This window comes from Xiphophorus hellerii, chromosome 7 (assembly GCF_003331165.1).
Source record: "Xiphophorus hellerii strain 12219 chromosome 7, Xiphophorus_hellerii-4.1, whole genome shotgun sequence".
NCBI classification, from domain to species: Eukaryota; Metazoa; Chordata; class Actinopteri; order Cyprinodontiformes; family Poeciliidae; genus Xiphophorus; species Xiphophorus hellerii.
Window position 1 is genome coordinate 7,118,705 of NC_045678.1, and position 27,720 is coordinate 7,146,424.

Consider the following 27,720-nt stretch of genomic DNA (forward strand, 5'->3'; position numbering starts at 1 on the left):
AGATTTTTTAAATAAATATTATTTTTTATTGAAGAACTTTCTTTCTTGTTTCTCAGGTATGAAAACATTTATGCGTATTAAAAGAAAACTCTCAGCAGGCATCAAGTTGGCACTTGGGAACTTTTAATGTGTAGCTTAACACAAAAACAACCAAAAAACCCAAATGGTCATGAAAACATTGGTTATTTAAACTCAACAGTCAAACATGAACAGATTGATGCAACTTATTTCCCCCCCAACAAGTATAAACTAAGAGCAGCATTAATAAAACAATATCTGAAGCCCAAAACAATGGGAACAAGAATACCTGGAAAACAAAGATGTATTGTTCATGAAAACATGCCAAGTTTAAAGACCCCAATTAAAGAGTTCATTTTAATTTCTGACCTGCAAGTTTTAGTCGAACTCAGCCAATCCGCTGTTCACCAGAGGCAGATGGACCAGCTCTCTGTCCTCGTTGTACAGCTGAACTTTGAGCTCTGGCTCTCGTGACTGCGCGGAGAACGAAGAAAAATCAACAACCACTACCAGGATTTATTAAAGTCGACACATTTCTGCTTCTTCTTCGTTGGAGACAATCATGTTACTTACAACAACAGTTGCTGTGATGTTGTTGTGCAGCAGATCTGTCATTTCCATCACAGCCTTCACGCTCCACGCAGGGCAGTACGGCAGGACGTCTCTGCGCCGCTCCACGCTCGGCGCCTTGAAGCCGGCGACTTTGACTTTTATTGCGCGTGTCGGAAACAGCAGCAGCTCAGATGGCATTTGTCGCAGCCTGGCAGGAAGACAAGATTTTGAAGAGGAAAAAAAAAACCCCATCTGTGTCTACAGTACGTCACAGCTACAAGGGCGTATCTTGATCATTTGAATTTAGAAATGAGTTTCCCTCAGTGAAAATAATTTGTTCCACCTTCCCTCAAAAATCTGCACACCACTCAAAATAGTCACTTAATCCTATGTGGGGAATATATTCTGCCAGGCCAAAGAAAAGGCCGACTTTAACTTTAATTACAGCACAAAGTTGCTGCGGCATTGTTTCGATAAGGTGCTGTAATGTTACAAGATTCATTTGCATCCAGTGTTGCACTAATTCTTTCACTAACTTCACATGTCAAGAGAGCAGTCAGTTAAACAGCAGTTTTTTTGTTTTGCAGGGTTTCAACTGAAACCACAGACCACATGGAATTTAAGGCCTGTATCAAGACAGAAATGGACTAAACAAATAAATCATACGGGTTAGCAACAGAAGTGAGCTGATGGCTAAGACAAACATCATTTAGCCAACAGGAGATAACTGCACTTACCAGTGATGGACATAAAAAAAACAACTAGCTAGCGCTACCTTTGCTAGAAGACGTCTGTACGTGACTTAAACAGAAAAGTCCTGTGAGGGGAAAAAACTACAAATACACAAGATTACAATAAAACATAAGACCTGACATGAATGTATTTAAGACCTACTTACTTTTTTAAAATTAAATTAAGATGTTTTAAGACCTTAAATTTAGACACATGAGTTTAAGACTTTTTAAGGATGTGCAGACACCCTGGTTTGGGTAAATTAGCAGGGCTTGTTTCAATTCTAACTGCTATATTTGATTCCCCTCGGATTATGTGGTCTACATCAAATTGTTGTTGCAAAAGATAGATTTTTGTCTTGGAGTCAGAAAACTTGTTGCATTTCAGTGGAACGTTTAAAAGAAATGTTAAGGCACTGTGCAAAATTCATACTTGCTGGTTGGCAGAGAGTCGTCAGATCCGAAATCTACATGTTGAACCAAGATCACGAGAGGCTCTATGCTGGTGAACTTCATCAGCCTGGCCCGGTAGTACTTGCCATCGCTGTACTCTGCCAAACATGGACCACCTAAAAACCAAAAATAGGTATTTAAATGAAGTATAATGTGTCAGTACCCATAGGAGCAGAGTTACACCACTGAGGCCACCTGTAGATTGATTTGAACCCTAATTCACTATGACGATCTGCTAACGCAGAAAGATCTTGAGATCACAAACGGATTTCAAACTATAAAAAACAGATTTCAAACTATAAAAACAAACACTGCACTGCATTTGCCTGCCTATTTACGTGTTACTAACTTGGAATGTTGGTTTAGGCTGCAGACTGTAATTAGTCCCCACTAGACATAATTTATTACAGGAATTTTTTTTTTTTTTTACAATACTACTACTCCCACAAGTATAATAATATCTTTGGTGATCAACCATAACCATGTATACTGAATATTGCCGTCATTGAATTCTCAAAATCTCTAATTTCAGGCAAAAACGTGCGAGGAGATAAATATTAAATAACAATAACAACAGAGCCTTTCAGAAGTGGCCTGTACTCTCTACACGTTTTCAGTAAGAAAACATTATGACATGAAAATTATAGTTGTTGGAAAAAACAAAAGTCATGCTGCACACCCCTAAGGTAATATAATTGACCTTAGCACACAGATATGATTGAAGTCAAGTCCATGATTTCAAGATGCCAAGAAGACAACTTGCATGCCCACGGATCGGTTCAGTAGCACCTCCCCTAATAAGAAACCTCTGATTTCCCCTCATTAACAGGTAAGGAAATCTAGAGAAACATTACCATATGGAAAGCTGGTCAGTCGGGGTAAAGAGGTGATGTTTGCATTGATTCTTGTCAAAGCTTCGTCCAAAGAATCGTCCATCATCTCTGAGCCAGCCATGTCCTTCAGGGGCCACAGGAACAGCTACAAGACAGGGAAGGTGAAACACTATTAATAAACTATTTACCAGCTTTAAACAGGCAGAGATCTGGCAAAAAATCAGCAACAACCATCATATTTTTAAAAGGCATGCAATCTTATCAAAGGGCCGGTATCCTGCAACTTTTATTTGTGTGTCTTCTGAGTAAAAATTATCATGACTGCTTACTGAGGAGCTGATTCAACCATTTGATTCAGGTGTGTTGGACCAGGGCTGCAGCTAAAAGTTGCAGTACACCAGGGTTGAAGACCCCAGATGTACGGTATTCCTACACATTTGATGTGACAGTGAAGCTAACAGATAACCTCATTGGGGGTCCACAAATGTGTGACCCTGACTTCAAAGTGTTCTCCCTCTAGTGGCAGGTTTGGGCTAACAAAGGACCCCAACACTGGCTCTTCTGGGCCCATTAGACTCTGAAAGAAATAAAACAGAACAGAAAATATTTTTCATATCCAACCAAATAAATTTATGCTATATAATTTGGTAAATGTCTGCCCAAAACCGTATATATGTATACAGCTAAAGGAGCTGTTCTTGAACCTGCAGCCATAATTTTAGGTCCAAACCTCAGTGTTGATATCCCAGACATCCAGCAGGGAGGCAGGAGGCATCACTACCAGACTCTGCAGACGAGCACAAATATCGCTAGGCAACGGAAGGTGGTGAAGTCCGCTTTAGGAAAATCAAAACAGAAAGCATCATGGAGGAAGACCTTTTCTGTTGAGAGAGCGCCGTCCATGGAGGCGTGTTCGTTGTGACACAGAATCCTGCTGAGACTCATCCCATCCAGGAAGATCTCCACGGTGACGGCTCCCCGGGGCTCAGCCGGCAGCGCCTGGCAAATAAATACACACTGGATTTCAGACACTATTCTGTGCTGCTTACTAATCATGCTGCTACTGCTTGTAGCTAATATCCAATATGTAGCTTCACAACAAAGAGTAGCAGGGAGAACGGCACAACACTAGGACAAAATGAAATTGCTCAATATTTCCATTACGTGTATACATTATATGTTTTCTTTCTTTCTGTCTTTTACTTCATTATACGTCCTTTGTGAGCGTCAGAATCTGATGCTCACAAAGGACGTATAATGTCACACTCAGCCTGTCACAATAAGCAATTAAATAAATTAAAATAAGCTGGATCATTTCCATTCAGATGATCAATCTTTTGTGAAGGGTAACAGAGACTTCTTGATCAGTTACTTGTAGTTTTTATTTCCGGTTTATTTATTATTTTTGTTTGCTGTGTTTTATTTGGGGCATTTAAAATATCTTCCAGGTCCAGGGTTAAATGTTCTTTACAAAATTAAAGTTTGAGAGAGCAAAACTTAAAATGGTCTCAAAACAATATTATTATTTATTGCGACAATTTATCGCCCACTAAAAATTGTAATGGTGACCGGCCTATGTACCATAAGCCTACCCAACTAGGAAAATATACTATTGGGATTTGCATGCATAACAAATACGGAACACAATAAATACTTTTCTATTGTATTCTCAGACAAGTTAATATTGTGATATTGTTTGGTTTTTGTTTGACATTTTGCATATTATTCCAAAGTATACTTTACCACAACTTGCATGCCCACGGATCGGTTCAGTAACACCTCCCTCATCAAAGCTACTCCGTCTCGTTGCCATTTCCCACCAACCTAACGGTCCAAACGTGAAACGACTGCAGTAAACAAAGCGAAACAAAACAAGCAAACAAAAAAAACAAACAAAACGAGAGGCATTCTTACAGGGTTGATGCCAAAGAGCTGGCAGGGCATGCAGAGCTGAGGAACCTCCACACACAGTAGCATGGGATACACATGAACCACTGGGATGTTCTCAACCAGACCGTAGTCCACATATTGTACCTGATGACACAACATCATGAAACTTGGTCGAACTTTACTATAAAAAGCCGCCAAGTTAGAGAAATTCATTATAAGGCACTTAATAAGGGAAATTAATGGAGGTTTGATGGATTAGTGAATCCATCGGTTCCATCCACCTGTGTTTGGGAATGCACACTGAAGATTAGGCCGGCCATTTTCTTTTTCTGCTGATATCACAACAACAGTTACTATACAACAGGAATTCATAAAACTAATTTAATTAGTTAGAAACAACATTTTAAAAATCCATCTGAAAACATGCTTCTCTCTTGAAAGTAACGGAAATTAGAATACTCTAAAAATCAGCAATTTTCAACACAGTGGTGTTTTTAATCCTGCATAGTGACTCTTTGCCTAAAATTGAAGTAAATCAGTCCATAGATTTGTTCGGGATATTCACTTGTCGTTTGTAATTGGAGAAAGACAAAAACGGTTGCTGTCAATTACAAACTGTCGTGTTCTGTGTTTTCTGTGTGTTAATTTCGAGTTTTCAGTGTCTTTGTGTTGTCCTGTTCTCCCCTTGATTAGTTCCCAGGTGTTTCTTGTTCCCTGATTACCCCCAGTGTATTTAGTGTCACCTGTGTGTCTGTTCTTTGTCGGGTCCTCGTCTAATGTGCGTGCTGCCTGTTTTTGGATTGTGTTTTTTCTTTATTAAAATCAACTATTCATCCTACCTGGGTCTACAGCGTCTGCCTCACCACCCCTCATGACACAAACGTTTATCTAATACTTGACATAATCTGTTGTAGTTGTCCAGTTTTTGTGATTTGATATTCCAAATAAGTTACCGGTTATTAAACCCACTTTAAATGGTTCATAGTAATAATCCAATTTATCTTGTTTCCACAGTTCTTCCTGACCTTAACGTGACCTCCCAGCAGCTCCAGCACCTGTCCTCGGTACCACAACATGTCTGGTCCGATGACGGCACAGCCCTGGACCAACTTCCAGGTGTAGGGCTTCTGTCTGGGTAACGTCTTGATGCTCTTCTGAATCCCTTCCTTCAGTTGTTCAATTTGATACTCTGAGAAAAACGTACACAGACAAGATAAGTAAATATGAAATATGAGTATATTAAGCCTCATGCTCCGTCCTTAGGTTTCTATCTCAAATATATCATCTTTGCAGTACGCGTATTCCACATATTATGTCTCATTCTAAGGGATCTCTTTAGTTTACCTGCACTCTGTGTTCTGGCATAAATGACACCATCGTCTCCAATAGCAGAAACATTGATGAGGATGTGACCAGGACACGGCAGCTCTGGAGGGTTGTACATTGAAGTCTTCACCTGTATGAACAACCACACACACATTACGCTCCCCTGTTCTTTAGCTTCTTATCTACATTATTTTATCCTCTACATGGAATAAAACCTGTAAATATGAAAAACCTAAGCGTAAATTAAAAGAAAAATAACAAGCAAGCTATTGTAGAGTGAGTTTCTCACTCATTAGTCACCTTTTCAGCTGTTATAATTGAGCGAGGGAATGGTTTTGGAGGAATGGAAGCAGATTGGGTGGAAGGGAAAGGAGAAACAGATGGAGGGGAGGTGCTTTTTTCTTTTTCACAACTTTCTGGGTCAGTGGCTGGAGGCTGGGTATCAGTTACTTTGGGCTTTTGGACAGCTGTGGCCCTGCAACAACAACAACAACAAAAAGCATGAATATCCTGAAGATTAAAAACACAGCAAAGCTTCAGGCAAGCAGTCAAGTCTTTCTAAAGCTGAGACAGAAAATGGATGTATTTGGAAATTTACTATTCATGACAACACACGGACTTTGGCTTTCTTTCCCGGAAGGCGAGGCCTTCGTCGACCAGGAAGTCGGCGATGCTGATGTACTCTCCCATTCTGTTGGAGCAGGACAACGTGACGGGCAACGGATGCTCCTCTGTCTCCTCCTAAACGAGCACAAATGAGGCCATTACATACGAGCAGACGACGTCTGATAGAGAGATGCAAAGTCATTCATTTCCACAGCAAGAATTAAAGAAGAGGAGAGGAGAGTAAGACACCTTGATTGTCATCAAAGCTGAAGCTCCTGTCAGGTAGTAGGAGATCAGGTCACAGGCTGTGTCTGTCCAGGTCGATCGGCCGCCTGTTGGCCTAGAGGACAAACAGATTGAAAATGTCTCAATGTCAAAATACACACATTTTATTCAAAATGTCAGGAATGTCTAATATTCAGTAGTTCTATTACAATTGTCAAATTGATATAAGTGCCTTTAATATAATTCAGCTTTTGGTAAATTTAATCATGTATGTTTTACCTTACTTTGTGCAAAGGGTAAGGTATATTTTTTTATTGAATTAATTTATTATATAAGTTTTTATTTTATAAGTTTTTTCTTTTTATTTACATTGGCAATATTTATCTCTGGTGCGTCTTCCTTAAAAAAAGAAACAATTGATTTTCCTCAATACAGGATTCAAACTCATTTTGTCTTTCTGCCATACATTCAGAGACTCCACCTTTCAGAGTTAAATGTAAATGTGGATATGGCAAAAACAGAAAAAGGAAGGGAGGAAGGAAACAAGTAAGTAAGGATATGTTTGGCAAGAATTAAGAAAGGAAGGTAGGACAATAAAAGGATAGGAGGGAAGTAGGACACAAAAACAAGGGAAGGGAGAGGGAAGTGATGTAGAACACAAAAAAAGGAAGCAAAGACACATTGAAGGATGGAATGGTCACAAGAAAGAAGAGATAGAAAGTAGGAAATAATGGAATGAAGAAAAAAAAAGTTAAGAAATAAGACAGAACTCTGGAAGAAAAGACACAGAGACAATAGTAAGAACACAAAGGAATAGGGAAGCACATGAGGAAAAATGAGGAAAAGACTGTCATGATATATAGAGCAGAATAAAAAATAAATAGAAGAAGCAAAACAATAAACAACTGACAGACATGTAGTAGAATAATATGTTGCTATGATCATTTGACATGTTAGCATAACCAACCTGATGTCATTCACAGTACACTCTATTGCCAGGGAGCCGATCAAAGAGGACGGAAGTGGGTACAGGTTACTGATGTGGATCTTCACTTTGTTGCCATGGTCACACCGTCTGACCTGGTACCATTTAGTAGAGACACAGTGATCATCATTTAATGCCACCACTGAAGTATTTCAAAAACTCTACAGGGGAATCCTGACACCAAGTTTAGGTCAAAAAGTCCCCCACTCGTCTCAATGAAACTATTCTTCTATGGTAAAGAAAGTAACCAACTAATTTAAATGTACTCTTTCAAATTGCAGTTTGCTTCAGTTCTTGTTTTTAAAAATCCCTGTATGCTGCTGTAGTGGTAAAAGCTTAAAATAATTAACTAAAAGCTCCAAAAACTTTGCTACTCACTGCTCCAGGAAGTGTGTGTAAACCTTTTAATCACAGCTGTGATGCGTCTCCTACACTCTCCAAGTACCGTAAAAGTTTTCAGAGATTTACTTACAACATCTTAACAAACCTCTCGACAGTTCTGCAGTGAAACAGCTGCAGTAAACTGATGTCAGAAACAAAAGTCTGTAGTGTGTAAATACTTCTGCAATGTTGTTTGATGTGACGTCGCTGCAGATCCGTCCTCTCTCCCAGACTCCATTAATGTTGGCAGCGCAGTACATGTCCGCCTTCCACACAACTTCTTGCGGCTCCATTAGGGCACACTCCTGCTTCACCAGTTCGCATATTCTACACAAACATTAAAATAAACTCATGACATTTACTTCAACTGCAAGTTGCTTGTGACAGATTTTTTGACGTCCTGAGCTTAAACATTCAGGGTTGGACAAGCAGCTGTAGCTTTGCTTTCTAAATCTGTAGTTGAGATGTTTGCTGGCAGTCCCTCTCAGTTCTGGTGAATTGGGTTATTTTATAAACACAAAGTAATTGGATCTTGTAGATTTAGACATGTCAAACACGAGTTAGTCATGGATGGTCACCTTTTAAGCTGAGGGTCAGAATTGGTGAGTCGGACGTAGAAGCTGCTTGGTGAGTTGACGTGAGTGACCATGACTTGGAGGTCTTTGCGCTGATCCGGCAGCTTCAACTGCGCCTGCAGCTCCACAGGGTCGTCGATTTGCTCCTCAATAGTGACGTGACCCGAAGATTCGGCTTTCACCGCGCCTGCGCCCAGCTCGAGCGGAGGATCCCAGACAGTGGAATCGGGACGAGACGGCTTTTTGTTTTTGGTGCTCTGCTTGCTGAAACAGAGGAGGCAGTGGGGTCAGGAACGGAAAGAAATTTGTCAAATATGGAGATACTGTAAGAGAGGAAGAGGGAAGAATGAATACAGAATACGATAAAAATATTAGTCTCTGCACTTTACGTCTCCAATCTTTTTTTTTTTTCTTTTTTTTTTTATAACCCCTCCAGGGGGTCTTTTGTGGGCTCTAGAGTCCCTTTTTCATGAAGTAGGCTGACAGGAAAGGGGGAAGGAGAGGGGGGAAGACATGCGGTAAACGTCGCCGGGTCCGGGAGTCGAACCCGCGACGGCCGCGTCGAGGACTTGAGGCCTCCAAATGTGGGTCGTGCTAACCCCTACGCCACGCCCTTACGTCTCCAATCTTATCTTGCTTATTTATATTAAATTCAATTGAGAATACTTTACTGATCCGCAAGGGAAATTAAATAATATATAACATATTGGTCTTATAGTCCTTTCACATATGATGAGCAATGCTACTTGCATAACAATAAGTGTGTATGTGCAGCTCCTGAATAAGCAAGAATATTTAAAGGGGAAGTATTATGTTACCTTTAGTTGTTATCAAAATGCTGAATGCGTCAAATATTACTTAGAAGAATTTTTACTTTGGAATATATCATCTTGAAATTGGGGCTCGGTCTCTAAGAAACTTCTGCTCCTTCTGAAACTCCGCCTTCAGGAAGTCATCACAAAAATCAATCCTCTATTACTCCTTTAACAACATTTTTACCAGTGTTTCATTGAGATGTAGCTCCTATATTGAGCTCAGTTGATGCTCAGTTCCACCAGGTGTTTGCTAATTGCTGCTGACTAGTCTGAAGGAGCTAAGTGGGGGAGGAATGCTCTGTCAGGCGGAAGTTTGGAAACTGCAGCTCCGAGGAGGAGCTTCGTCCTCGAAGGCGGAGCTACGTCCACCAGGCGTTTTTCACACAGCTGAATGGTTGCCATGGAGATTAAACAATTTCTCAAACATTCATGAAAGAATCGGAGCAATACTCTAGGTATGATGAGAGAATAACATTACAACATGATGTAAAGCTTAAAAGAAGCTGATTTAGCAGAGTACTACCACTTTAAAACTGATACCAAAACTGATATATAACCTTCTGCTTGCAGCTCATGTCTTCATCTTCCTTCTCAGTAACTGAGAAGCTAAAGTTTGTCTCTCATAGCCTGATAAATACACATTATATTCAAGATGAAGCTAAAAAGTTGCTGTTTTTAGTTATTGTTATCCAACAACCCAGCATTAGGCTGGAACATTCAAACAATGAAGTAAAATCTGTGGTAAAATACCGATACTAAAACATATATTCCTGCAATCTTTTGTTTAAATTTTCTGATGTCATCAAACTACAATTTGTCCATGTACTTCAGACAAGAATTACCTCTCTTTAAAGCAGACCAAATTTTCTTTCACCAGCAGCTCAGCTATGCTGGTTTTTGGCTGGTTCACTCCACCCACAAACACTCCAAGGGGCAAAGGCTCAGTCTTAGGTACTTTTCCTGGAGGAACAGACTTAAAATCAGTGACAAAAACTTATCTGAAGTAAGGATTTGGTACGAGAAAAGGAAAATTTCTAAAAGAAAACCCCCAGTCAGCACCTTTTGCCATAACAGTGACCAGTTGTTGGTGAGCAAGGCTGATGAATCTTTTGGTGCAGGCTTCACTCCAACTCTCTCCGTCTAAAGGAGTCACGTCTGCCAAACAGCAGTGAACTGCCTGGATTTAAGAGGAACAAGTTCACTTTAATTGGGGAACGCACAAACTTTCAGAGCATTAAACAGAAATTACATTTTTGAAACCAAAAGTTAACCTTATATTGTGCTGCAAATTGACTTTTGCCTTTTCTGTTTAAAAACTTCAAGTATTGAATCTACATTGAGTTACAACGGTAAATTCAGAATCATATATTACATTTAACTTAGAAATAAGGACAGTAGGAAACACACACACTCTTTCAAAGCAACCTGAGCATTTTATGTAGCTGCTTTAGTGCGGTATGTGAGCTTTTGTTGTGCTCTTACCATGGCAGGAAGAGCAAAGAACTCATCTTTGATCTTCCTCAAGTCACTGACTGACAAAACTTGCTTATTGCCAAAGTCAACATATCGAACTTCCACCTTTCGTCCACCGGGATGGCCTAAAACCACACAATCCATATCAGAAAGGCAAACATTCCTCTCTCCACATGCCTTAAAAATAGTTTCTGTTGGAACAGAAACTACTTTGACAACATAACTAGGGGAAGAAAAGAAAAAAGCACCTAGAAAAAAACAACTGTTTTAATTTTATTTAAAATTGGTTTGTTTTTACTGTGGCAGATCTCAAAGAACTAAACAGATCTAGTGCAAACCTAATTTGACTGTTCATTTGAGGGGAATATTTTACCTTAATTGTTCTGCAAGTGTTTATGTTTATTTCTAACCTAGTCATTTAGAGATGTGCTGTATAAAGATTCTCACCGGTTGATTTTGAGCCTTAGAGAGCCCAGTATATATGATTATTATAAACATAACGGACCATAAATCCAACTGAACTGAAAACCACTTGCTTCACTACATGTTAGTGAAAATTAAGTATCAAAAATAAACACATTAGCTGCAGCTGTTACACAGTAGGTGTAGCAAACATTATAAATGCTACAGCAGCACTACCAGGAATAAGATATCCTTACTTATGACTTGAGCTCTGTACCACAACTTGTCTTCAAAACGAGCAACGCAAGCCTGTCCTATTGCAGGGCAGTAGACCCGGAACTCCTCGTCTTTCAGTGCATTGTAGTAATCCTGAAGCTTGGCTGACAGCAACAGGGACTCCATGTTGTCAACCTGTTGACAAAGAAGGGATACAGAAGCGTATTAAAACAAAAATAGTGGACAGGAGTACTGTATTTTTCGGACTATAAGCTTTTTCCCATGCTTTGAATCATGTGGCTTTTAGCCCAGTGCGGCTTTTCTGTGGATTTTTCTTCGACCACCAGGGGGCTCTTTAGCAGGAAGTGAATAATTGGAAATCAACATTGGAAATCAAAGAAGAAAGCACTAATTTTCATTTAGAACAAGCGAATGCTAGGAGCAGGCACGACGGAGAAATATTTTCAAACTCATAACCCCTTATTATGGAAACCAAACCACACGAAGAAGTTCATATGATGCAGCTTTTAAATTGAGGACTATCAATCTGGCAGTACAGCAGGGAAATAGAGCCGCTGCACGTAAACTCGGCGTGAACTAATTCATGGTTCGGCGTTGGAGACTCAGGGTTGGGTCCTTAATAAATAAATCTGCTGCGTCCTTGTGAAAAACCAAGAGCAGCGGAGATCCCAGCGGCTTATAGCCCGGTGCAGCCTACATATGAACGTTTCCAGTTTTACAAAAAAACTTTGTAGATGCGGCTTATAGTGATGTACGCTCTGTAGTCCGGAAAATACGATATATAAAGCTGTCGTGACTTGAACCTCCTCAAAGTGATGATTACAGGAACAGTTCTGGGAAGTTGTTTTGGTTATCTATCTCTGGTGTCTCAGATTCATACCAGCTGGATGTAGAAGTCAGAGAGGTTGTTGATGTGGCTGATCACAGCATCGAGCTCTGTGCTGGCTTCCGGATACACAGGCGAGTAGTACATCAGAGGCTTCCTGCCCAGTGTCACTGAGGAGTAAAACCTACGGTAGAAAAGCACAATTATTTGGGGACAAGTCCTGATTCCTACATCTCAAATTTGTAACAAGTTTTTAGCACGTCATACATGCTTAACGGTAAAATAAACACATGTACAGGTGTACCTGGCCACCTCGATGAAAACGAGGTACTCCCTGACAGAGATGGGAACATCAGTGGATTGCTCCAAGGGAGCTTTTCTTAGATCCACCAACAAAGAGTCTCTGTCCTGACCCAAAGGTCGCATCTCCACAGCAGCAGATCCAACCACACAGCAGAACTCAGCCTTTGCCTCTTCGCTCCAGCCCTCTGTCTGCACACACACACACACACACACACACACTTTCAATTTCATATCAACCTTTTGAAGCTCTAAACATCTGAATCTAGAGTGATCCTACCAGGTTATATGGGACCAGGTCTTTCAGTGAACATCTTACGGCCTGAGGAGCAAAGTTTTTCAGTTCTACGTTCACAGATTCAGCCACTTTCCTCAGGTGGTTGTTCACAGCTTTAAGTAAAGACTCGGCAGCCGCCTCCTCGCTGAGAAAAAGAGTAAACATTGCAGTCGTATTATCAAAGAGAAACAAACAAATAGAGTCTGGTCGAATTACAACGTACGACTGGATGGTGATGCTTTTAGTGAACCCATAATCTGGGAAGAAGACCCGCAAACTGGCCAGCTGGGTGACGGGACAGGCCTTCACAGCCTTAACACAGCTTTTCTGAAAGACTTCAACCACTGTGGCGCGGCACCACACCACCTCCTTCCACTTCACAAAGACCATGGAGCCTGGAGACGAGCAGGGAAAACTACAATTAAACATCTCCATAGAAATATTCACAGACTAAGGGTGGCAGAAAAGAAATGTATTTTGTTTTTTGACACATCAAGACACAATTATGACTCGACTGACAAAAGTCAAAACTCGATTATCTTAATGTTTGTTTACGATCAAATCTGAAGAAATGCAAAAGGCGGATCTTTTAAGCGTGGCACTCAGGTTTCAGGTCATATGCAGGGACACCGAAAGGAAATCTTTTGAAATAGAACAAAAGGAACTCTATTCAGGATTTTTGCAGGTTTCACCAATTCAAATTTAAGGCTTTGAAAGATTGTTTTAAAACCATTATGAATGAAATTTAAGACCTATATCACAACAGAAATGTACAAAGGAAGTGAATAAGTGGGAAAGATAAACTTAATCCACCCCACTGGCAACAATGTTACACTCCCCTAAAGAGAGACAAAAATACTAGCTAGCTAGCAAGGGCATATTAGCAGCTTGAGTAACGGATGCAGACGTAATGAAGACGTCTACGTGCGACTCAATCGTTTACCTGACAGAAAAGTTACACAAGAAAAAATAAACTAATTTGAATATATGAGATTAAATAGTCTAGACACAAATAAAATGTGCGATCTGTGACTAAGGAAGTTTAGGGCCAAATTATTATTTTTTCATTAATTTAAGACATTTTAATTTAATTTTAGAGACATGGATTTAAGATTTTTTTAAGACTCTCTAAGGATGTACTGAAGTAAAACCACACTGTAAACATTAAGCCCCTCAAGCTACAATGCTATATATTCCAACTCAGGAAAAGACAAACTTGTTACAAAATTATGTGTCAACTATTACTGCGAAGGAACTGCTACCACCGAGAGTCATGTAAAATCAAGACTTCTGCGTTACGGAGTGGTCTTCAGCCTCAACGATGTGTCACTACAACACAGTTGCACCGCCACTTAAATATACTACTAACGATTACTTTTGACTAGGAGCTTGATAAAGTGCTATGAAAAGCGATAGTCTGACCTCTCTCCATGGTGTCTCCCAGTGTAAACTGGCAACCTTCTCCAAAGCAGAGTTTGTTAATATTCCTTGACAGAACCTCACTTTCCTTCTTCTCAGCCACATAGCGGACGTAGAAGTGACTTGGATTCACCACATGGGTCACCACCACCCAGAGAGTAACTAAAGCAGAGGAGAACAGCACAAAAAAGTGACTGAATAAAACTCAATGAGACGGAAGAACTGAATGGACAACATTGAGAAATGAAGCGAGCGTCAAGTTCAGAGTGTTTGAAGTTATTTTAAATCTTCTATATAGTTCCTAGATTAATCTTCCACTCGTATAGAATTGCATTTTTATTTGCTGGATTCAAATCAGTGTCTTACATTTACAAAACAAAGTTGTAATAAAGATCGGAGAGCTGCTTCCTAACCTTCCTTACACTTTTTGTCACGGAGCAGGTGACATTTTCGCCTCTTTTGAGTTCTCCACTCGTTGTTGGCCATTTCAGGTCCAGTTGGAGTCACTATGGAAAGACGTAATGTCAACAATAAAACCCAAAACCTCAACTACACCTGAATCTGACATCAAGTTAAAAGTGACAGATGACTGAGCTACACACCAGGCTCTGGGTTATCGTCGAAAAATTCCTCAATAATCACATCTGGGCTTCCAAGGTCTGAGAACGAGCTGTGGGGGGAAAGGCTGATCTTAGGGCCAGGTTGTGGGACCAGATGGGTCCTTGGAGCTGATGATCTACTGGCCCCTTGGCTCTCTGGCTCCCATTTTTCTGGCTTGCTACTGGGTAGATTGGAGCAGCCGTTTCTGTACTTGAAATGTTTCCTTGAAGAGCTTTTGATGGAGACGTTTGATTGGTGGCTTCCCACTAGCTGCTTGGTTACACTGAAATAAAAAGAACAAAATGCAATTTGTTATTATAAAAAGAAAAAAGTAAACAAAGAGGAGACTATATGTTGGAATACAAACAAGCAAAATATACCAACTGACTTAAAGTGTCATGGCTAGCAAATAACAAACAAAAAATCAAAATCAGAGCAGATGTGGTGTTTTTCCAGTCATCTTAAGCCCAGCTCTGAAAGTTTAGGCAATAGTACACAAAAATCCAAACTTTATAAATTAAGGAAAATATGTTAAGGACTCCAAAAAGTAGCATAAAGTTGCAGAAAAATTAGAAGAAGCATTGTTAAGTATTACATAGAACAGCGGCATCGAACTCATTTTCATTTTGGGCCATATCAAAAACCTGAAAGTTGTTAAAGACCCAAAATGTATTAATAAAACCCACTAAACTATTAAAAATATTGATAAATAGCTGTTTGTTTCAGTATTCAGTGTCTTAAAATTAATCCTGGTTAATCCATATAGGATTTTGTGAATGTTTTTGTGTTTTGTTTTTAATCAAAATCTCGCTGGCTTGTGGCACTAATTTAAGAATATTTGATGCTAAATGTGACTTTTTATCACTCGCCATGTCGCTCACAGACTACAACTTGACATCAAGTAAGGCTGAGACAGCAATCACTTAAACCCAATGTTTTTGACCAATTTCAAGAAAATTTTGCAGTAAAAAATCAGAACAAAATATTGTGCTGACTTGCTGTGTGGATTTTGTAGGAATTTTTCAGATTTGTGAAAGCCTAGAGGGAATAATTCATGTAATTTGGAGCTTAAAGGGCCACATAAAAAGCTATGACGGGCCAGATTTGGCAACCGGCCCTTCAGTTTGACACATGTGCCATAGAATCACACTGTAATTATTTTTTAAAAATGTTTTAAACTCACGCGTTTGAGCCGCAGGCCTCCATTTTCAGAGACAACATCAAACACCGGCTCACATTCTCTGACTGAAAAACACAGCTGTAACATACAGAAGAAATACAAAACAAATATAAAATACAAAACTTCATATTCCGTGAACTGACACCATTCCGTATGTATTTAGAAACAGCTTTTTGTTTTTAGGCTCCGTAATTCTTACATGCGCTATACATACATAGATGTGACAGCAAGAACAACAAAACAACAAGTGGCCGACCCCAGTGTTGTTTTTAGAGTTGTCAATTTTAATTGAGCTCACAACTTTAAGTCAAAATTCACACAACACAGAATTATGGCACTCCACACCTGACTTGGTGTACAGACCACATTTGACATCGCATCTTAAAAGTTTTTGCTTAGTAGTTTTTTCTGAAATTCAATCTAGACCACAGCTGGTCATCATCTGTTTGAAAAAGCTTCGTCTATATTCACACTAAGGCGTTTTACTGAACTGTCTTTCTTCTTTTTATAACTATTTGGGTACTGGTCCATAAATTTCTCAAATACCTAGCTTTAATGTCTGCCACCTCCCCCTGAAAGACCTGTGTTAACCTAGTCAGGTTAACTGAAATGAGGGATTTATTCAGGATTCTCCAAAACGTCGTCGTACCCAACAGCATACCTGGCTGTATGATTACGCTCACTGTCCATTTGAGAGAAGCAACTTTCTGTCTGAGAGGAATCTGAACTTCGTGTTTGCATGAACTGTTGGCCTTAATGATGAAAATGACAAGAAATAAAGGCTTGACATTTCACTATCTGTAATGAATCTATAAAATAAGTGACAAACAAATATTAAACTTTTTCATGATATTCTACTTCAAGAATGAACCCGACTTGTTGACCCAAAATTTTGTTACTTGATATATTTCAATTTTCTTCATGATAACACAAAAAGGACTGTCTAAAGTTTTACAAAACAGCAACATGTGTTAATACAATTACAATTACAAACTCAGATGTTATGAATGTACCTATCAGAAGCTAACAAAGCCATGACATCATCATCTGGGCTTTCCCAAATTGTTCAAAGTGATGCAAACTTCTGACTAAATAATCTGGCCTTTAGCAACCACAAATAATGTTAATCCTAAATGATCTAAAGCAGGAAAAGAATATTACATTGTAATTTCAGATGGAGGAAAAAAAAGGTTATTTTTAAACGTGTGTAAATATTTAATTTCATCTTTAACTTTAAGGATTTTTAACGAAAAGATTTTGAAGACTTAACTGAAACCCAAAATTATAAGAAAGCTCTACTTTACTGTGACTGTATTAAAACTGAATCTGGTTTCAAACCTCATTCCAGTTCCATCAGTGATGCATTTCAAATCAATGGCCTTCTGATCCACCGGTGTCTGCAGTGTTTCTAAAACCTATTCATGAGAGAAACAACCAGCATGATAGTTTCGTTCTGTAGAGGGTTACATCCAATGACTCAGAAATGCAAAGCTGTTCAACACTGTTAAGTTGTAGCATACAAGTAGCAAGTTAAGCAAGTAGCATACTGCGCATGTAGGCCTGTCACGATAGCAAATTTTGCTGAGCGATTAATTGTCTCAAAAAATTATTGCGATAAACGATAATATTGTCTGAAGACCTTTTTACACTGATTTAATGGAAATGACGTAATAATGCATGTGATTTCCTGCCAAAGATAGATACACTTTATTTTCAAAAGAATATTTAACACTGGAACTGATAAACAAAATAAACAAAACAACCAAAAATAAAATGGATTCTCAGTCTCCATTAACAAAAAATGTACTTGATAAAAACTAAACAACATAAAGCCAAAGTGTAAATAAATACTGCATTCAACCAAAAGACTGCAGATTATGAAGTCTGTATACTATGTTGCCCTTCAGTAATAATTAGATTTAAATAGAGAAGATGGGCACATCCACTACCTGATGCAATAGTTCACACTACATGATTTTTTGCTCCTATTTTTCCCCTTATGACAATCTTAGCACGTTGGTCTTTCTAAGATTGTGTGGTGTGTTACGGTAGATCCTCATTGCCGCTCCGATCTACAGTAAATCAGGGGATTTTCCCCGACTGGGAGCTTAACGCAGCCTGTTGAATGTGACAGGCAGCCAATCAGAAAGCGCGGATTCTCCTCCGTGTTTTCTGAGGGGAAATTACGTCGGGGAATCCCAAACAGCTGACACGGCGCAACCCGAAGTCCAGCGGACATTGGAGATGATATGTGGAAACAACATTAATGTTTATTCAACATGCAAAGAATATAGAAATGACAAGGGGAGGAGTTGGAGCGAAATTGCTACCGCAGTTGATAAACCCAGTAACTTTTCAGCTGTTCTTCGTTAATGTGACGTAAATAGGTTCTAATGATTTTCATTCGGTCAGGACTTTACGCTGACACTAGCCACATGCATTGCAGGTAGATTGTAGTAAAGCATTGATTAATGCCTGGTTTTAAAATTAGTTAACTGGACTTGTAGCCATTATTTTGTGCCCATTGTTGGACACCACACGGCAGGACCGAACCCGATCGAACCGTTATACCTAGGATTTCTGTCGGCTAATGTGTGGTCTGTCAGGTTTTGAAAATGGGCCGACAATCAGCCGACAGCTCTAAGATCGTGTCGTGTGCGCTGGGCTTTACACTAAGGAAATGAGGAAGGGAGGGTCAGTGGAGAGCACCGGAGTTGAGCCTTTTTTCATTCGGTGTCATCAACAGAAAGAGGAAAAGGCTGAAAGAGACGATAATGCCGATAATTGAAATGACGTCGATAGTTTTAATTTATCGTACGATTAATCGATTTATCGTTTATCGCGACAGGCCTATGCGCATGTGTTGGATGTAAGGTAATGGGAGACAGGGCTAGAGCTGTAGTTTTTCATTCTGTTGTGAGAGGAGCGCATGTTGTTAACTATGTTAATGGCGACCATTAAAAGTCCATTAAAGTGGATGCCAACATCAGTAGTGTGATTATTGAGTCAACAAACACAACAGCTTTACATTTCTGTGAGGTCTAAAAACGGACTCCAAACGTGCAGGATTTCAAACGCCATCAAATCTCCAACCTTATCCAGGATGCAGTACTGCTCCAAGAAGGGAACCCGGCGTATTTCTCTGGCCATCTGCATGGCGATCTCCAAAGCTTTAATCCTCTCCTGGACATGGGACACCACTGCCTGGCTGGAGGGAAACCGTGTCTCCATTTTTTTTAGCTGGTTCAACTGTGTAGCTTTCCTGTTGACCAACAAACTCCAATATCATGACGGATTACGGAGATATTTTGGAAATTTCAAATAATGTTAAAACTAATCTGTTGTCTTCAGACTTTTAAGCAGAAGAGGGAAAAATCAACTAAATACTTAGACATCTTACTTTTGAAACTAAATGCAAGATCATATTAACAAGCATACTCAAGTTTTCCCCCAGAAAACTTGCTAAGCTTGGTGGTTGGGTGCCAGGGCAGTCATTCATCCAGCGGCCCGTCGTGTTTTTGAGTTAAAACATTTTAAATGTTGACAGGAAATTTGAAAATATCACTTGATAATTATGTGTTATTGAAAGATTGAAGATTAATACCTGAAAACCAACTATAAAGTCTTAAAAACATTTTAAAAAGACTTAAATAAATACGCAATGCATAGCCTGGTGGGGGAGGAAGTAAAGCCAGGTGGCCCGCCAGGCTTATAATATACTGAGGAAAACCCTGCATACTCTGTGTTGTAGTTTATACCATTTCTGAATCGCGTGCACAGCTTTATTTGAGGCCTGGGTGATCTCCGTCTCCAGTCGGGTTCTCTCTCTCTTCACCTGCTCTGCCAGGTCAGCTGTCAGGGTCTGCCAGGTGAAGACCAGTCAATCCACACAACCACATGCCAGTAAGAGCCTCAGACAGGCAATTCATAGAAGCATATTTTGTTTCTAGGAACTATAACGATCATAAAAATCTGATTATTAGACACAGTGCTGCTTTTACCTCATAGATGTTTTCCAACTGGGCAAGATTTTCTGCAGCCTGGACCAATGACTCATCTACTGTCTTCTCAATCTTCTCAATGTCTGCTGCCTACAGAAAACACAATTCTCCGTTCAAACCAGTCCGTTTTAAATACGAAATTTGAATTTAAATTTCTATACAGATGAAGAAAAACAGTTACCGTATTTTCCGCACTATAAGGCGCACCGAAAAACCCTCAATTTTCTCAGCCGACAGTGCGCCTTATAATCCGGTGCGCCTTATATATGGACCAATATTGAGCCACAACAGGTCTCGTAACTACACAATGTTCTTATACCTCAACGAGTCTTTGTATACTGTTTGTTTAATAAATAATAATAAAAACATTTAAAAAAGGGTCTCGCAACTATGGTAAGCAGCCGCTGACTTCATTTTCCCCGTAGAAGAAGAAACGGGGGAAAGCAGCCGCCAACTTCATTTTCCCCCGTAGAAGAAGAAGCGCGCGGTGCACGCTGGGTTTTGTGTAGACCCTAAAATGGCTCCTATTAAGAGACACGCTTACGACGCAGAGTTTAAGCTCAAGGTGATCAGTGACGCAGTAGAACACGGGAATAGAACAGCAGCCAGAGAATTTAACATGAACCAATCAATGGTGCGGAAGTGGAGGAAGCAACAGCTGTTTATTCATTTTGGGAATGAACGGAGTTTTCAGAACACTGGTTTGTAATCTATTTATAAAGTTTGACTGACCTATCTGACTATTTTGTTGACATTCCCTTTAGCGCAGCTCCATCTAATGGATGCATAACGTAACCCCAGCCTCTACTGTAGCGTCTGTTCTATGCGCCTTATAATGCGGTGAGCCTTATATATAGGCCTGTCACGATAGCAAATTTTGCTGAGCGATTAATTGTCTCAAAAATTATTGCGATAAACGATAATATTGTTTGAAGACCTTTTTACACTGATTTAATGGAAATGACATAATAATCCATGCGATTTCTTGCCAAAGATAGATACACTTTATTTTCAAAAGAACACTAAACACTGGAACTGATAAACAAAATAAACAAAACAACCAAAAACGAAAATAAAATGGATTCTCAGTCTCCATTAACAAAGAACTCACTTGGAAAAAAAAAACTAAACAACATAAAGCCAAAGTGGAAATAAATACTGCATTCAACCAAAAGAGTGCAGATTATGAAGTCTGTATACTATGTTGCCCTTCAGTAATAATTAGATTTAAATAGAGAAGATGGGCACATCCACTACCTGATGCAATAGTTCACACTACATGATTTTTTGCTCCTATTTTTCCCCTTACAACAATCTTAAAACGTTGGTCTTTCTAAGATTGTGTGGTGTGTTACGGTAGATCGTCCTCCGATCTAAATCAGGGATTTTCCCCGACTGGGCGCTTTAACGCAGCCTGTTGAATGTGACAGGTAGCCAATCAGAAAGCGCGGATTCTCCTCCGCACTTTCTGAGGGGAAATTACGTCGGGGAATCCCAAACAGCTGACACGGCGCAACCCGAAGTCCAGCGGACATCGGAGATGACATGTGGAAACAACATTAATGTTAATTCAACATGCAAAGAATATAGAAATGACAAGGGGAGGAGTTGGAGCGAAATTGCTACCGCAGTTGATAAACCCAGTAACTGTTCAGCTGTTCTTCGTTAATGTGACATAAATAGGTTATAATGATTTTCATTCAGTCAGGACTGACATTAGCCACATGCATTGCAGGTAGATTGTAGTAAAGCATTGATTAATGCCTGGTTTTAAAATTAGTTCACTGAACTTGTAGCCATTATTCTGTGCCCATTGTTGGACACCACATGGCAGGAACGAATCTGATCGAACCTGTCGGGTAATGTGTGATCTGTCAGGTTTTGAAAATGGGCCGACAATCGGCCGACAGCTCTAAGATCGTGTAGTGTGCGCTGGGCTTTACACTAAGGAAATGAGGAAGGGAGGAGTCAGTGGAGAGCACCGGAGTTGAGCCTTTTTTTCATTCAGTGTCATTAACAGAAAGAGAAAAAGGCCGGAAGAGACGATAATGCCGATAATTAAAATGACGTCGATAGTTTTAATTTATTGTACGATTAATCGATTTATCGTTTATCGCGACAGGCCTACTTATATATGAAAAAAGTTTTAAAATAGGCCATTCATCGAAGGTGCGCCTTATAGTGCGGTGCGCCTTGTAGTGCGGAAAATACAGTAAATGTCCAAATGTTCATGTAGCCTCCATCTTGAACTTGTATTATGAATACATTAATCTGTCCAGATTTTGTACCAAATATTAGGACATGAATGTAATCAAGTAAAACAGTTAACTCTCTTTTTTTTTTTTTTACCTCCGAAGTGTAAAAAATCTTTCACCTCATACACCAAAAAATAGAGACTCACCACTCATGACCAAGCTCAAAAAGCACTGTTAACGTCAGAAGTGAAGGGTTTTTATACAATGCAGGAAGAAGGGAGTGTCGATTACATTAAGTTTGAGGTTTGACCTCTTTTCTTTAATGTAGATATGTGGTCATACTTTCTGATAACGGCATCAGAATATGCAATCATCTGAAGTTTACTTTAATGACACTTCTCTTACAATATAATTTATATATTATGCAATGTTTAGAAGAGCCAATAATTTGCAACAGTCTGTGATGTTTGATTCCAAGTGGTGGTGAGAAATGGAAATAAAATACCACGTGCACCAAGCCGTTTTCTTCAGCTAATGTAAATTAAATCCTATTTGTTTTTCTGTTGACCAACGCTAAACTACATTCAAGCAAACATTTGCTTCTTGTTCACAATTTGAAGGCAGTTCAAGATGTGCAAAAGAATGAGCAACTCCTAAAGTTACAATAGGGTAGCTATACGATTAGGTGTCTGCTTAAAAGAATATGAAAAAAGCTGTGTGTTTAGCGTTCTTAATATTGTAAATTTGAGAAGAAAATGCAACTAAATAAAAGTTTTCCTGTATCTGTTTAAAACAGATAAAACAATGATGGCTTTATTTTAAGTTCACATTTTGTAAATTAAAGTGAAAATCAAGAAAATAGTTTTTTTAATTTCTGGATTCTGATGCAAAATAGGTTCTGTCTTATATTTTTGTGATCACAACCATTTAGTCATGTACACTGCAACGCTTAGTAATTATAATAATAAAAAATTAAAAGTTCAAATTTGTTTTTTCTTCTTCTGATTATTCAGTTTTAGTTTGTAACATAAGTACTTCCAAGATATTTAAAAAAGACAGGAACAATCATTTGTAAAGTATATTTTAGGACAGATTTATTGACAAAAAACCCCAAAAAACAGGCAACTTTAAATAATTACTGTAATAAAAGTTTAAAATTTACCTGCTTCACAACGTCACTGTTGGAAATAGTGGTTGCACGAGGTGATGATCTGTTCTTCTGGCACACCTTTGGTCCATTGCAGCGGAGGCTTTAAGAAAAATGGATATTGAAATTATGTATAATTTTCTGAAATCAAGACAGAAGAAAACAAGTTATATTTTGGTAAAACATGTGTAAGGAAAACTGTTTTACCTTTTGATCTGGTTCATCTCAGCAGTGTAAATCAGACCTATGATTCTGCTTTCTTCCTGCAGGCTGTTAACCCCCCCTTCTGGAAGGGTTGCAAAAAACTGCAAATACATAGTTCATCTTGTTAACATCATCATTGGTTTTCAAAAGATTTAAGCACACAACACTTGTACAAGCCCACAAATGTTTGAATTTACTAAAATGTTGGATGTCTTATAAACGCTAAAGGCGTGTAACTGTTTTCAGTAACAACAGAAAATGACCCTGAACATTAAGCTCAACTCAAAACAGAACAGTTTTCAACAGCGTTGTTTCTGCTCCTGGAAAGAACAAGTCTGATGACTGTTGGAGTTCATTCATTTTTGTCTCTGTGCTCCACCAGGTCTGTTTACCAGTTTCAGGACCACATCAGAACCCCTGAGTGTAAACTACCTTGAGAAATAATGAGATTTGGTTATATATAAAAGCAGGCTTTAATGCTGAAAAATGGTAAAATGTTACAAGCCATACAAATGGAACAGATACAGAGTTACATTCACCGTCCAGCGCCGGGCCACACTTAAGCCCTTTTTGCACTGCAGGGCCCAGTTCAACCCGGTCCTATTGGTGCTATGGCCCTGGTCGTTTTGCATTGAGCAGGATACGTCACGTAAATCGAATTCTTGCTAAAGCTACCCAAGCGATCTCCCCAGCGACCGCAGAACGGTTTTCTTCTTGGGTCTCCCGTCCCATTTTTTCTGTATGCGCTCATGAGTGAGGAAGCTGAGGGAAACATCTACCTCAGCTTTACATTTAACTAAAAACAAAAAAAGTCTCATCTGAATGTTGTCTCTGAGTTGGACTCACGGCCAGCTGAACTACCGCTGGGAATGCGGAAATCCCCTCGTTCACAGCCTTGCCGACTTCTGATCGGTTCAACTGGAGAGATGTTATTTACATTTACCATTAAAATCTTTGGCTGAAGAGGCGATTGTAATCCCAGTGTAGGGTAAGAATAGATTATGACGAGAATTTATTGATGCAGCATATTGAAATGACAGCCATCGAGAAAGTCTAGTGCTCCTCTGATCCAGAGATCTGATCTTTGTCCCGCCCCCGCAGCCAATGAACCAATCAACAGCTAGGTCCGGTCTGGCGGCCCGATTGGAACTACAGCTCTCGGGGTTCCAGGGAGCTGGGTGGTACCGGGCTGGAAGTGCTAATGCAAAGCCGGCCGGCCCGGGTCGACCGGGGTCCAGCAGTGCACTGCAAAAGGGGCTTTAGCTCACTTTATGGATGGAACCAAGTGAGGTAAAGATTGTAGCGCGAGTTTAGCTTTTTATTCTTCTCCGCAATCAGTTCCCTCCCTGAAAGGTAGTCTAATCAGTTTCAGTCTGTTAATGTATGACTCAGGCCCGCAGCGTGGGCTGGCATTGGGGGCATTGCCCGCCCACGGAGTCAGCCTGCCCCTCCCGCCCCCCTGGACTAGAAGCTGTTTATTGTTTTTACCTATAAGTGGCCAAGTCTCTGTTATTCCTACATTGATTTGACACAGTAAGGGCTTCTGCACTTCCCATATCTGTGCATTTTGTCACCCTTTTTTAGCAGTTAAAACTGTTTAATCTGTTAACACGTCGTAACCTGTTTTCCGAGCCGTCTTTAAACGCAACATGAGCGCTAAGACGCTCAAGCTGGGTTTGCCTGTCCGGCAGCGAAGGAGACCTGCTGCACACACACACAGGTGTGTGTTAGAATCATAGCAGCAAACCAGCAAAACGCAAAAACCTTTAGACAACATTTTCCCCCAAACCAACCGACAGAGTTGAATAAAGCTGTTGGATGCAGGTAATGTTAGCTAAATGATGGCTAGCTAATACCAACACAGCACTTTAAGCTTGTTAACATGTAGCCTGTAGGCTACTGATGTTATCTATGTTCAAAAGTGGGTAGTACTTGTTACATTCACTTGAGTAACTTTTTTGGAAGGTGCTTATAGTTTTACTGCACTGTACTTTTTTCTTTTACGCAAGTCATATTATTGCTATGTAGATTCATTTTGCCCCTCCTCCCCCAAAATAAGCCAATGCCCCCCCTGTTAAACTCGTCTGGATCCGTGGCTGGTATGACTGCCGGCAGTCACACATAAACATAGTCATGTAAGCTGCAGCGTGTGCGTGTAAGCAGTTAAAAGAGGCTAAAAGAGACAGAGGAAAAGATTGATCCAACAACATGACTTTACCTCACAATCTGGACATCTTATGGCACCTTCACACTGAATAGACACAAGGCAGTTTGTGCAGAAGATGTGGCCGCATGCAAGTATACGGGGCAGATTACCATCGGTTTCATCCTCTGAAAGGTGGTAAAATGGATAGAACAGAATAAGCACTGACTACAAGAAGGTAGACCAGATTTAATTCATTCAACATAATGGGAACAACTTTTTTTGGTTCCAAAAATGAAAAACATTCATCCAAATGCATTTTAAAACAAAGTACAGTCTCACTTCTCTTTACGATTGACTACCAACTTATAGTTAAAAACCTTTAAAAAAATAGTAATAATAATGGGAAATCATCACTTTATGATATGTGTATAACTGCATGTTTTCCCTCAGCCCCGATTCACTTAAACTGAATGTGTATTATGGATTAGCAGCATCATAATCTAGATGATGACACGCTGAGACTAGCGAGAGCCCAAAGAAAAGTTATTTTCATTTCATAGTGAAATTAATAGGTGAACGTGATTATTTAGTGCCTGGATGTTTAACTCCGCGGGTGAACTCGCCTCACTCACAGCTACAGTAGCTACAACAAATCCCGCTGTAGAAGAATAGACCATTTGTTCCCGCCTTATTAATTTTGATAGAACAAACCAAATAAAGTTTCTTCCACACTCCGATTAAGGAACTACCGTACATTGTAGCGTATTTGCGGCTTTAAAAAAAGGCGCAAGTAGCCGAGCCGCCTTTCCGGCAAGAAGACGCATCACGTCGTTCTTTGACTTAGGCGGGTATTTTAGTGTAGTATAATTAGCTTTCATTTGCTAACACCAAATGCTCTGGGTAAGACAGCGGTTACCCCCGTCCTCTAAAAAAAACTGCAACCATTAAGAGTTACTCATAATTAATACGCATCTTTCGTATTTATATTTTAAACGTCTGTGCACGCGCACTGCTAGTAAGTGGCTAAAAATAAAAATTAGCCACCTGCTGGCGCCACTGCTAAGCTAACTTTATGTAAAACGTGGTACATCGAAGATAAACGGTATTAAAATCATTGTAAATATCCTACCCGGAAGTTTAAATGCATTCCCACATAATTTGCAAATTGCAGCACTGGGACTGTCTCCTTTCTCCATCATTAACGTCGCCAGAAGCTGGATTTTCCTTTTTCTGCTCCACCTGAGATGGCGCCGCGCAGGCTGCTCACTTCGTCACGTGACTATACAGGTGCGTTCACGGACGCACGAGAAGCGCCTTCAATTGTAAACACTTCTATGTTATTCGCCATATTAAAATAAAACACATAGGTAAACATGAACATATCAATCTTCATGCAGATGAAACTATCATAAAATATACAAACGTTTGTTCCAATGTTAGCTTGACTTGTGTCACCATGTATTAATACATTGTGTAACGCTTGTATATTTTATTTTTTACCAGTAAGACCTCTTACTCGTGAATTTATTGACTCATCTCAACAATCTGTATATTTTTCCAAAGGTATTTTTCTTTGTTCTAAAAAAGACAACATACAAAATGAACATCAATGTCTTCAAACCTATCAAACACGGTGGTGTAAAAATGTATTAATTTTAAAATAGATTTGTAACGCCATAAGCATGTACAGCTTACAACCTTGCCACTTTTCATCCTTATCAACACAAAGATCACTTCTAAAAATATGACCTCACTTTTCTGACCACATCCAATGCATTTCATTTTACACATTAAATTATCAAATGATTTTGGTTGAAAAATTGGAACTTTGAATAATTATTGACTATGACTAGTCAGAATTCCCAGAGGAATTGTATATAATATGCAAACATTAATGTTCACAAAAACAGTGAAATGCTGTAG

The 27,720-nt window shown here is 39.5% G+C and overlaps 1 protein-coding gene across 1 annotated transcript; it reads right to left on the bottom strand.

Moving 5' to 3' along the window:
* Nucleotides 1-106: 106 nt before the first annotated feature.
* On the bottom strand, nucleotides 107-26,996 carry rnf17 (ring finger protein 17). Its single transcript, XM_032566805.1, has 38 exons — nucleotides 26,927-26,996; nucleotides 25,870-25,982; nucleotides 23,655-23,752; nucleotides 23,463-23,550; nucleotides 20,106-20,195; nucleotides 19,863-19,966; nucleotides 19,198-19,366; nucleotides 17,443-17,519; nucleotides 16,108-16,182; nucleotides 14,927-15,207; nucleotides 14,738-14,830; nucleotides 14,328-14,486; nucleotides 13,129-13,300; nucleotides 12,909-13,050; nucleotides 12,633-12,820; nucleotides 12,383-12,512; nucleotides 11,523-11,676; nucleotides 10,873-10,988; nucleotides 10,450-10,567; nucleotides 10,233-10,350; nucleotides 8,579-8,839; nucleotides 8,180-8,327; nucleotides 7,602-7,714; nucleotides 6,659-6,749; nucleotides 6,423-6,544; nucleotides 6,104-6,278; nucleotides 5,822-5,933; nucleotides 5,503-5,666; nucleotides 4,502-4,621; nucleotides 4,331-4,411; nucleotides 3,464-3,586; nucleotides 3,318-3,374; nucleotides 3,054-3,164; nucleotides 2,609-2,732; nucleotides 1,735-1,870; nucleotides 592-778; nucleotides 388-492; nucleotides 107-307 (listed from the first exon to the last, which is right to left on the bottom strand). Exons 1-37 carry the CDS (start codon nucleotides 26,994-26,996, stop codon nucleotides 397-399), a joined length of 4,776 nt encoding a protein of 1,591 aa, XP_032422696.1. The 3' UTR covers nucleotides 107-307; nucleotides 388-396.
* Between the last annotated feature and the right edge of the window lie 724 nt (nucleotides 26,997-27,720).